Genomic DNA, 10,602 nt, shown 5'->3' with positions numbered 1-10,602 from the left:
TACAGGTGGCCCCGGCTGCAGCAGTCAGTCTCTTTGTCACTTCTGGATGATGTCAGCCAGGGTTTCAGTCTCTTCGGATACCAATTAAACAATATTTTAACCAAACAGATCACAGCAGTTTAATAAGAATATCAGCATACATTAAAAAAAATCCTGCACAGTCACAGGCACTCAGCCCAGACAGACACCCCAGCCCCTCAGCAGTAACACCACCACGTCTGAGGAGGGTGAAAGGATGTTTAAAGATGGTGCTGGAGAGGGGAGGTGGGAGATTGGGCATCGGGGACTTCTGGCTCTGAATACTTACTGTAGCCCGTTGCCTGAGTCACCTACAGGTGTGGTTGTGGGGGAGCCACACCGGTGTCCCCCTGGGCTCAGGAGCACCCCAGGCACAGTACGGAGGAGGTGACAGCCACACGAGAGCGTTGGGGTAGCAGATTGTGGCTGAATGAAGCCTTCTGCCGACCTTGCCAGGCTGCAGTACAGAGGAAACAGCTGGAAACCTCTCTGGGGAATGGGTCTTACACACCGCTGAGGCCTTGCTGTGGGGAAAGACCTGCAGGTCTGCTCAGATCCTGCTCTGCCATCACTCTGCTACACCTGGCACAGAGCAGGAGCTGAAGCCTTCTGTTTTCTCTCCCACTCCTCTTGCTATCTTTTCAGGCAGGTGATGTGTTTCAAGAGAGATTTTGTAAGCAAAAGTATTTTGTGGTCGCAAATTCACATCTGTTTCGTGCTGTGCAATGGCAGCATCAGAGCAGCTTTTAATTCAGGCATTGGGCACGTTTCTGGGGCGGGCATCTTCCGCGCTGTGTCCCTGCTAAAGCTGGTGTCGGAGGTAGCTCACCAGCACCGGGGGGATGTCCAGCTCGCCGAGGGCCTGCGCGTGGCCAGCCTGCTTCAGGAGGCGCCTCACTGCCAGCCTGGACTGAGACATCAAGGATTTGGGATGAGCTGCATAAGGAGAGAGGGGGAAAAAACAAAGCCATCACTGCAGAGCTTCAGGATACACAACCCTGCTCCCCTCCAGCTCGCGTGCTGTCAGCAAAGGGAGCACTGATGCACCCAAACTGAGCATCTGCTGGGGCTGGGCACGCAGTGCAGGCAGCCACAAGCTTCATGGTGTGAGCTGGGTACATGGAAAGGGAATCTTCCAATATTACACTGAAAAGGTGAAGTTTCCCTGGACCTAGGCAGCACAAGAAAGCTGGCAGTGAGCATTAGAAATGAGAACAAAGAAAAGCAGCGTTTAACCCAAAAGGTTTACATTAAGGGGAAATACCAGGCCGTGGAAATTCCCACATGCTCCAGACCAGCACCAGTGAGGACAATCACTTAAAGCAGCTCCTTTAGGAAGCTTCTAGAAATATCTATGAAAAGCAGATATCGAGGTGAGTCTGAATGTAATCACATAAACATATGCAGTAGCTGCACTGAGTCACACCAAAGACCCCTGATTAGGTTGTCTGTCTCCAACAGCAGCCAGCAGTGGGAACTGAGGATGTTTGGTGGACATGAGGAGCAAGCCCTGCTGGCACTCCCCTAAATCCCAGCAATTTCTTTGGGGAGTTTCCTGGGGCAGCATGTGTATCTGAACCATCATTTAACCACCAGGGGTGGACCTGTCCTTGCAACTTTGTTAAACCCTTCTCTTAAGGCGTTCAGTATCAGAGCTTTTTTTGTGGGTGTGTTGTGTGTGCGAACACCATCGTCAATGGGGAAGAGGGAGAAAGAAAGAAATGTTCAGGATAAAATAGCAATAATATTCAGGAATGTAAGACTAGAGAGAGCCATGCTCTCAAGTGAGGCTGCAAAGAGGGTCAAAGCGTGCAAGAAAGCCTTGCCCAGGCTGATATCTCCCTCTCTGTAGGGGAGCAGAATTAAAGGGAAGGGGATTCTGAAGCAACTTGCCCCCAAATAAACAAAAATTGGTGCTAATTTCCAGCCCAGGGGCCACATACGCACAGATTACCTCTTGCCTGCAACAGTAGCTCCAGACCCTCGCTACCGGGTGGCATCTTTTCCACCGCGACTTTTGGCAAATAGACGTCGGCCCCGAAGTCGAGGAGCAGCTTGATGAACTCCCGCCGGCAGCCGTGCCTCAGGCAAATTTCCAGCAGAGTCTTGGGCTCCTTGATGCGGGCGATCATCTTCTCCTCGGTGCAGTTGTAGTTGGGGTCGGCGCCGTAGAGCAGCAGCATCCTGAAGCACTCCAGGTGCCCGTAGACGGCCGCGAGGTACAGCGGGCCGGAGCAGGCGGCGGAGTTGGCAGCCCACTCGGGCACCCTCGCGTGGACGTTGGCTTCGGCGCCGTGGTGCAGGAGCTGCTGCAGGATGCCGAGGTCCCCGTCCCTGGCCGCGGTGAGCAGCGGCGAGCTGTTGTTGTAGATGCTGCCGGAGGGATTCGCCCCGGCCTCCAGCAGCGCCTTCACGCACTCCAGGTGGCCGTTGCTGACCGCCGTGAAGAGCGGGGTCTGGGCCTTCACGTCCAGGCTGTCCACCTCCGCCCCGTGGGCCAAGAGGACCTCCAGGCTCCGCAGGTGGCCCCTGGAGGCGGCCAGGCGCAGCGGGGTGCTGGGCACGCCCCAGCCGCTCCGGCTGTTGATGACCCTCTTGTACCTGTCTTGGCTCAGGAGCCTCTCCAGGGTTTGATAATCATCCTGGGATACCGCTTGGTTCAGCTCCTCGCTTTCTCTGGTACCTTCTTCGTCTTCTCTGGGCTGGAGCATGGAGAAAATCTTGGTGATATCCATGAGGCTCATTTTTTTGCTCTGTCTCCTGAGTACCACTTTCATTGTAAACAGAAAAGCCCAATATCTACGGGACAACAAGACAGGGTTAGAACCAGTTACCTCCGACACCAACCCTACCCTTTTGTTACTACTTTCTATGCACTGTCGAAGGAATATTCTCAAAAACAACCCTACTAAGTTTCTGACACACATATCCCACTGCCTCCACGGGTGAGGAAATCCACACTGGATTAATCCACATTAAGGCAAAGACTGAGGACATCGCTGTAGCACTCGAGTGGGCCACCTCCCCTTAAAATGTTACAATCAAGAACCTGCCAAAAGAGGTGAATTTGGTGAATGCCAAAGGCTGCATGGACCTTTTTATTTTAACTATTAAATGCTTTTCTGCTGCCCCCAGAGGGGGAGGACAGGCATGAGACCACTCACAAGATACTCAAACCCAGAGCTCAGGAGGGAACCCGCATGGCCACAAACTTCTGCAAGGACCCATCGAGCTGCTCCCATCGAGCCTGAGGGAAGGCCAGGTGGGAACAAGCAGCAGGACTGACTCTGCTCCATGTGGGCCAACACTTCTGTAAGAAACCTCACTAGTAGCTGCATTTCCAGGTATGTAGAGGCCTACAGAAAACACGATTTAGGAGCTGACAGCAGCTCTGGGTTTTGCTCAGGAGCACTCACAAACAAGAACTCAACTTTTCAACCCAGTCACTTTTGTTTTTTTTTTTAAAGGGATTGGGTTTCACAACAAGAGAGGAAGCTAACATGAGCATAGCTATATTGATCAAGCATTTTCAGCATCGCCATCCCTTGAAACGCTGATGTTCAAATTCAGTGCAATGACCTCCCTCCGCTCTCCTGCCTCCTGAAGGAACAAGGCTGCAGGAAGGAGCTGTGGTTTTCCTAGCAGGCCGTGCAGGGAGGAAAAAGAGGGGTTCCTGAGCTTGTTACACCCACACTGGGACCGAGACCCAGGGTGTCTGCAGGGCAGAGCCTCGAGGTGGCCGGGTGGCACCACGGGAGAGGGATGTGATGGGGGACAGGCACCCAAGCAGCCGGGTGGGCAGAGGAATTCCTCGCAGCAGCGCGGCCCTGCAGCAGCTCGGGTTTCCTGCAGGAGAGGCAGCAGCAGCGGGAGAGCTCGGTCACCCCCGCCTCCATGCAGCAGGGCACTGAGCAATTAGCCCCATTCTGCAAACGAGCATCTGATGGCAGCAAGGCAAAGCCACGGGAGACGTGTCCCACATCAGCCTTTGCTAGCAAGGTGTGTGAGCTCGGGGGGCTCCCCTGTGCCGAGTCACCTTCGCAGCTCTATTTTTGGGTTAGGCAGAGCAAGTTTGCTGGCAGCTAGGGAAGGCAAAGCTCTGTTGCACGTCCACCTGTTAAACAAACCCAATCCATTTTTAGAGAAACACTTGGAATTACGTTAGTTTTATTCTTTAGACACTCCAATAACAAGCGCTAGGGCTTTGGAAACCTCCCTACTGACACAGCTAATAGTTCATTGGGGGGGGCAGTATATGTGGGATGGTGGGGTAGGGATTGAGGGTCAGGGATTATTACGGATTTGATCTAAAAAGATAGTTATACTTCCAATGAAAATAGTCTGGAAAAATAAAGCCGGCTGTAATATTCCCTGAACACACAAATTAAGGGCGGTATTTTGACAGCGTCAACACTGGTGTGAGGAGCTCACAGATGCTCCTTGATCCAAAAAGCTCAAAGTCAGAGCCTTCAATACTTGAGCTAATGCAAGCTGTCCATGGATCTGTGGACACAGAAAATTCTAGAGCCGAAGATGACACACAGAACAAAAAGGTATACTCACACCTCTAAAGCTCTGGCTACCAAGTGATCTTCAATCCCCCACGCTGCCCACGCATCACTATGCTGCTGCCTTACCTCTGTGAGGTAGGTGATGCTCACACCCGAGCCAGGCAGGGCTGCCGCAGTCCCATGGCCAATTCCCCCGCGGTTTAAGTGCGAAATGGAGGTGAGAGAGAAGCTCTGGCTCCGCCAGGGATGGCCATCCACTCTGCGCAACTGGAAGGACGCAGGCTGTCAAGCTCACAGCTGAAATGCCACTGCGGGGAGAAGGGCCAGGGAGCTGGGGCTAATTTTAGCCCCCGCAGGCATTTATCTTCCCACTTCCATTCTTGGAAAGTTCCCACTGGGTAAATATAGATAGGGGCAGCAGGGGGGAGACTCAGACAGGTGCAGGAGGCTGTTTGACCCAGGGCAGTAGCTCTGGGCAGACACAGGCTTCATTTGCTTCAGTTTCCTTGCTGAAATTGCAGGGAACTGCTTAGTTTTGAGCCCGTGCTATGAGCCAGCTCCCCAGGCACTGCCCTGGCAGGACAGCCCTGCCCTGCTGCAGTGCTGGCCTTCACAGCACCATTGTCCCACTGGATTCCCCTATGAATGCCTCTCCTGGGCGCCTTTTCCACTTTCAGAACAATAACGGGCAAAAGGTGCTCTCCTCCCTGCTAAGCCTGCCAGAACAAGCCACTTCTTTGGCTTTATAAAATTACACGGCATATAGCGAGGCAAAAACTTTACAGGGGCAAACAAAAGGGGGAAGGAGTGCTTGGACTGTCTTATCACAAGCTGTCAGCTGGTAAGTGTAATCGTATTTTATCCAGTTCCCTGTAAACCTTTTCCTAACTTTTCGGTGGTGGAGCAGGAATGGTCTGTCAGCTTGAAGAAGCGCTATCAGTGGCACTAGATAATGAGGAAGGAACCAAGTTATCCAGCAGGAGAAATCTCTGCTGCAAGAACTGAAATCAGGGGACTCCGCAAAACAGGTCTGAAGTCACGTCGTTCCCCTCCCCCACTGAGTTTGTAGTTGCACTGGGAAAAGTGTGAAGAGCAAGAAAATGGAATATTAACAGGTTTTAGACTTTTGGCTTACTTGCAGTTTCACTCTCTCCAAATTCACCCAAAAAATATTTATTCTACAATAAGGTCCATTTCCCAAAAATCAGGACTGTGTAAAATTAAGAAAAAAATGTGAACAAACATCTGAGCAAAAGCTGTGAGTTCAGGATTTATTAAATATCAAGAAGCTGCAATCACAACCGGGATCCTGCAGTCAGAAAAGCCAAACCTGACTGGAAAGCCATTCAACAAAACACAGAAATAAAAACAGCAAATAAAAAGGCAGAGTATGGGGCGGGGAATAAATCAATATACCTTGAAAAATAGGAAATGCAGGAAACTAAGATTTTAGACATGAAAGGAAAATCCTTGAATGGAAAATTTAAGGATAAATTGCATATTCTTTTGCTGTTGTTGCTGCTGCTGTTTAGTTTTCGACCAAGAAATCTCAGAAGCACTACCAGCTTTTTCGGCAAAAAGCCGTGATAGATAAATCCAGCAGTAACGAAGCAAGGAGTTTGGAGTACTTGTTGAATAAATCTACCCTTACCATACAAAAGCGAACTGAAATACTTTTTATGCGCCTGTAAGTGCTAAAGAGCCATGTGAAACAGCATCTTGCATGATTACTTAAATCAGTAGATTCAGATAAACACTAAACAGGAGCCCAAGCAGAGCTGACTGATAAGTCAGACCCATTTTGGCTAAGCTTCCTAATGCTTCAAAGCCTGGGGAGGCTGAGGAGCCAGGAGGAGCATTTGTGATCTGTCTGAACACCAAAAGCAAGTGGACTCACCCTGAGGTAGTTCGCTGACCTGACACATTCTCCAGGCAAAGCCATTCCTTTCCCAGCTGTCCATTAACTGGAGAAGAATTAAAGGGCAGAAGTATATTTAATGCCAATAAGAAAGGTTTTTAGGAAGGTAAATCCTGTCCAGTGCAGTTGCTTTCGTTAGTAAGATTATAGCTATTAACATAGCTGGGAAAAAAAAAAAGTAATGAGCTTTCTGATTTAACACTGCAAAGCATTCTGACTTCAAAGTTTAGCACCAAACAGTACCAAATAAATCATTTTGCAGGATTAGGGGTTTACTAAGAGTCCTCACAGTCTGAAATGCAGAGTTATTGTGCGGGGATACTTCTGGCTCCTGCCTTTGCACTATAAATCACGGCAAAGCAGTAACAACGCCAGGACTGCTTTGAGCTGGGACTTTACCTCTGTGCCCATTCAAATACCTGCTCGCAGCCTGCTGGCACAGCCTGCCTGTTCTGCCGGCCACACGCTCAGCACTCGCTTGGAAGTGGCTCTGGTGCCAGCACCAGCAGCAGCGTGATTCGGATTTTAGCCACAAGAGGGCAGGGACAGACACCCTGCACCGCTCCTACCTGCGCACGGACAGCTTCCAGGGCACTCCTCAGCATTTTACAGTCAAATGGATCTATCAGCCTACAAAATGCGTGGTTAACATCACTGTGAGACGAGCTCACTGAGCTGAAGAAGGAACCGAGGAACTTTTTTCCTCCTCCACGAGCAGTAATTCCTCAAGGAACTTCAGCCACGGAGGCTCAGCAGCACAGAAAGCCAGCTCCCTGCTCTCGCTCCCTTCCAGGCACCTGTTGCTTTTTAGATCCAAGGATGTGCTGGAGCCCATGGCTATAAACTGATGCTAGAATACGATCATTAAGGACCTGAAAATAACCCAAACTCAGCGTGTGCCCACTCTGTTATGCGAGTTAATCTGTGTGACACTGATCTTTCACAGAAATCTGCCTGTTTGTCCCACTATTCTCCGCTCAACGTGCTCCAGGCTGACAACACTCAGGACGTTATTCATGGCAGAAGTAGGGGGTCTCTTTCCTTTTATTTTGCAATACTAAAATTCACTGCCTTCAATTCCAAAGATTTGAAGATAAAGTAAAACCCTAAGAAGCTCTGAGTCATGCCACCCCCAAAGACAACTTTGCCCTGAGATCACAAACCATGTACTCAGCAAGGAAAGTTTGCTTTTTTTAATTATTCAAAGTATTAGGCAAAAAGAACAGGCGTAGAAGAAATACCTGCTTTTAAAGGATTCTCCAACAGCAGGAGAGATTGCAACCACCTTTCAGAACCAGAATTTCTGACCTGTGAATCACCATATTTACCCCACTTTTTTTTAAACTCCACATCGGATCACAGCATAACAACAACAATCACTGCTTCCAGAAAAGCAGCACTCAGAGAAAAAGAATTGGCAAGAGCAGAAGTGTTAAAATCTGAAGTGTTGTGTGAAAGGAAGAATGAATAGGACGAAAACCAAGAACGGGATTTGATTTTCTTAGAAGAGACAACGTGCTGCCCTTATGTTGGTATGGATAGGTCAAATGATCCTGAAGGTCTTTTCCAACCTTCATGATTCTGTGATCTTCATCCTCTCCTCAGCTTCCCCTTTGTCAGGTAAGATCTGTAAACACTTGTGTTCTTTAACTCCCCTCCATGCCTCACCACTAGGGGGGACTGTACAGAACCCCAGAACACCTGCAGGACCCTCAAATTCTTGAGTCTCAGCCTTTGGTTCATGTCTGCTTCATTCATTTGGTTCGTGTCTCCTTCATTAGATAAGAGCAGCACCTGATAACTCTGCTTATACACAACTTAACTGTGCCCCCCGGTGTTATTTATTTTACCAGTTCCTACTCACACTAGATTCCTTGCTCCTCTCTTCCACGGCCGAGCAGGCTCCGAGATCCGTTCCTTGTTAACAAAAGTGGGGAGGAAATAATAGATTCAGTAAATAGCATTCACTTTCCCCCAAACCACTGGAATAGAGACATGGGAAATGAGGCTGTGATCTGAGTTAAGATGTGTATTACTGTTACAGTTACTCTGTTTTGTCTCTCTCATCTCCTCCACCACCATCCCCAAGTGAAACAAAACAACACAAATTACAGGAAAACACCTGAATATGGAAGCTTTGGATTACATGTGAGAAATTGTAATTAACGCACCTTCTGCCTGTAATGAAAGACATTTCATCTTCACTTTATTTAGTCACATGAGCGTTCAAGGATTTGCAGCAGCTCCACGTTAACCGACCTGTGCAGACCCACGCAAGGCACTGCAGACGTTTCCTCTCACCGTGAATAACGCTGGTGAAGGTTCAGTTCTGTTACTGCACTTCATTCACAGATGAATTTGTCCTTTTTACATGTATGCATGAAGTCTCAAATTACTGCCATCACCTTTAACTGCTAGGTGACTGAGCTGAAAGGAACAGAGCACAGAGTTACATCGCCAAAGAATGAGTACTACAACACTCAAATTCCACTCCAATGCAGAATTGAAACAAACCAAGTATTTAAACGTTTTTGGCACATATGAATCTGAACCTCAACAAGGCAGCAAGTTAACTTAAATGTTTTTGTTTTTTTTTCCCACCTAAACAATAGGCTTGACTTCTGTGCATAGCTCCAAGTAAGTTTACTGATGAGTATTTTTATTCAGCGTATTTCAGGAGCTGTTCAAAACTAGAGCTGAGAGAACCACAAGCCTTTAGCTATACTCCTACAACGACCCTACATGCAATCTACTCCCTCAGCACTTGTCAGCTTCAACAGGGAAGTTTTAAATCCCCCTCAGCAAAGATGCTAACAGACAGTATGTTTCCCCAAGATATAAGTTAGTTTTATCTATCCCACTCCACTGCCTTCATTACATGCTAACAATCCAGTTAAACGCAAGGCAAGCAGTCTAGGTAAATGAAAAATTTCTCTGAAAGCATTAGGAATATTTAAACCAAGCAAAAAAAAGACTCCCAGACATCTGAAGACTGAGTATACCCAACTGCCGAGCATATTTTTGGCCTTCATACATAGAAGATATCCAGTTTTAGGATGTACATTGCAGTGGGAAGGACTCAGCAGCTGGGTAACAGGTATTGGCTTTGGGCCCATCCCTAGTGATCATGGTCTCACCACCCTCCTGCCTGGTGATGTGTAGCTGGGGGCTATTCATACTTAAGGGGTAAGCCTGTATGGCCTGGTGCTGAACTGACCCAGGAGGAACAGTTCCTCTCTCTCTGCTGCTGCTCTCCTGTATGTTCCTCTGCAAGTGCCCCCCATCTCTCACATGGCATTAAAAGCCTCCAAGCACTTCTTTTAAAATTACTTGCTAAAACAGCTTACACTGCTTTGCCAGGCACACATTTAAACAGTTTATGTAAGTTTACCAACCCAAAAGGCATCCCCAAGCATTTTTGGAGAGCCTTATAAGCAGCAAATTAGCTGGTATCACTTTGTTTATATCTGCCTTGCAGAAGTACATTTAATTGTAGGATTTGACTGCTGCAGCGCAGGTGTAAATTAAAGCACCAATTCCAGCTTTGTATACAAACAAGTTTTTGCACCTGGAATCTCCTCCTTCCTCAAACATCCTGCAACCACAACTTGCCCCAGTACTGAGTTTATGATTAAATAGAATCGCACAGAAGAGCATTTTTAAACAATACCATCAGCAGACAGATTGCAGATTCTTTGTTCAAAGTTATCAGGAAGAAGTCTCTTCACCTGTTACCATGCAACACCTGCAAAGGTCAAACTCAATTCTTACAGCAGGCCAGCAGGGTGGTTTAGTAGCTTCTCAGAAAGCTTTTTAACTCAGCTTGGAGCAATCTGTCAACAGTCTTACCTAGGAGTGAGGAATAGACAGCCTTCCAGGAGGAAGGAAACACAGAAAAGATTAGTTTTTATATAAAACTAGTAGTTTTTATATAAAAAGAAAAGCAATATAAAACTAACTAAAACATGTACAAAAGGTACTAAGCTTTAACACCCCTTAATCATCATCATCATAAAACAAGAGTAAGGACACCAAGCAGCACTGTGTGCCCAACAGCCCCTCTGAATCCAGCAAGGTCACCTACCTTTTATTCTGTAAAAGAAGTGGAATCACATTATGGTAAGATCACTCCTTAAGAGTCTTTAAATGCATCAA

At 47.8% G+C, this 10,602-nt stretch overlaps 1 protein-coding gene across 3 annotated transcripts; it reads right to left on the bottom strand.

Moving 5' to 3' along the window:
* Positions 1-94: 94 nt before the first annotated feature.
* On the bottom strand, positions 95-9,318 carry ASB12 (ankyrin repeat and SOCS box containing 12). 3 transcript variants are annotated; one of them, XM_084535002.1, is made up of 4 exons: positions 8,619-9,318; positions 8,312-8,364; positions 1,973-2,817; positions 95-954 (listed from the first exon to the last, which is right to left on the bottom strand). In XM_084535002.1, the coding sequence occupies exons 3-4, from the start codon at positions 2,793-2,795 to the stop codon at positions 821-823; spliced, it is 957 nt and encodes a 318-aa protein (XP_084391128.1). In that variant the 5' UTR covers positions 2,796-2,817; positions 8,312-8,364; positions 8,619-9,318; the 3' UTR covers positions 95-820. The 3 variants fall into 3 exon arrangements, with proteins under 3 accessions (XP_084391128.1, XP_084391126.1, XP_084391127.1); XM_084535000.1 differs by lacking the exons at positions 8,312-8,364; positions 8,619-9,318 and adding an exon at positions 4,656-8,202; XM_084535001.1 differs by lacking the exons at positions 8,312-8,364; positions 8,619-9,318 and adding an exon at positions 4,582-6,464.
* Positions 9,319-10,602: the final 1,284 nt, after the last annotated feature.

This window comes from Aythya ferina (genome assembly GCF_964211825.1).
Source record: "Aythya ferina genome assembly, chromosome: 13".
NCBI lineage: Eukaryota > Metazoa > Chordata > Aves > Anseriformes > Anatidae > Aythya > Aythya ferina.
This window is presented reverse-complemented; position numbering and strand designations above follow the sequence as displayed.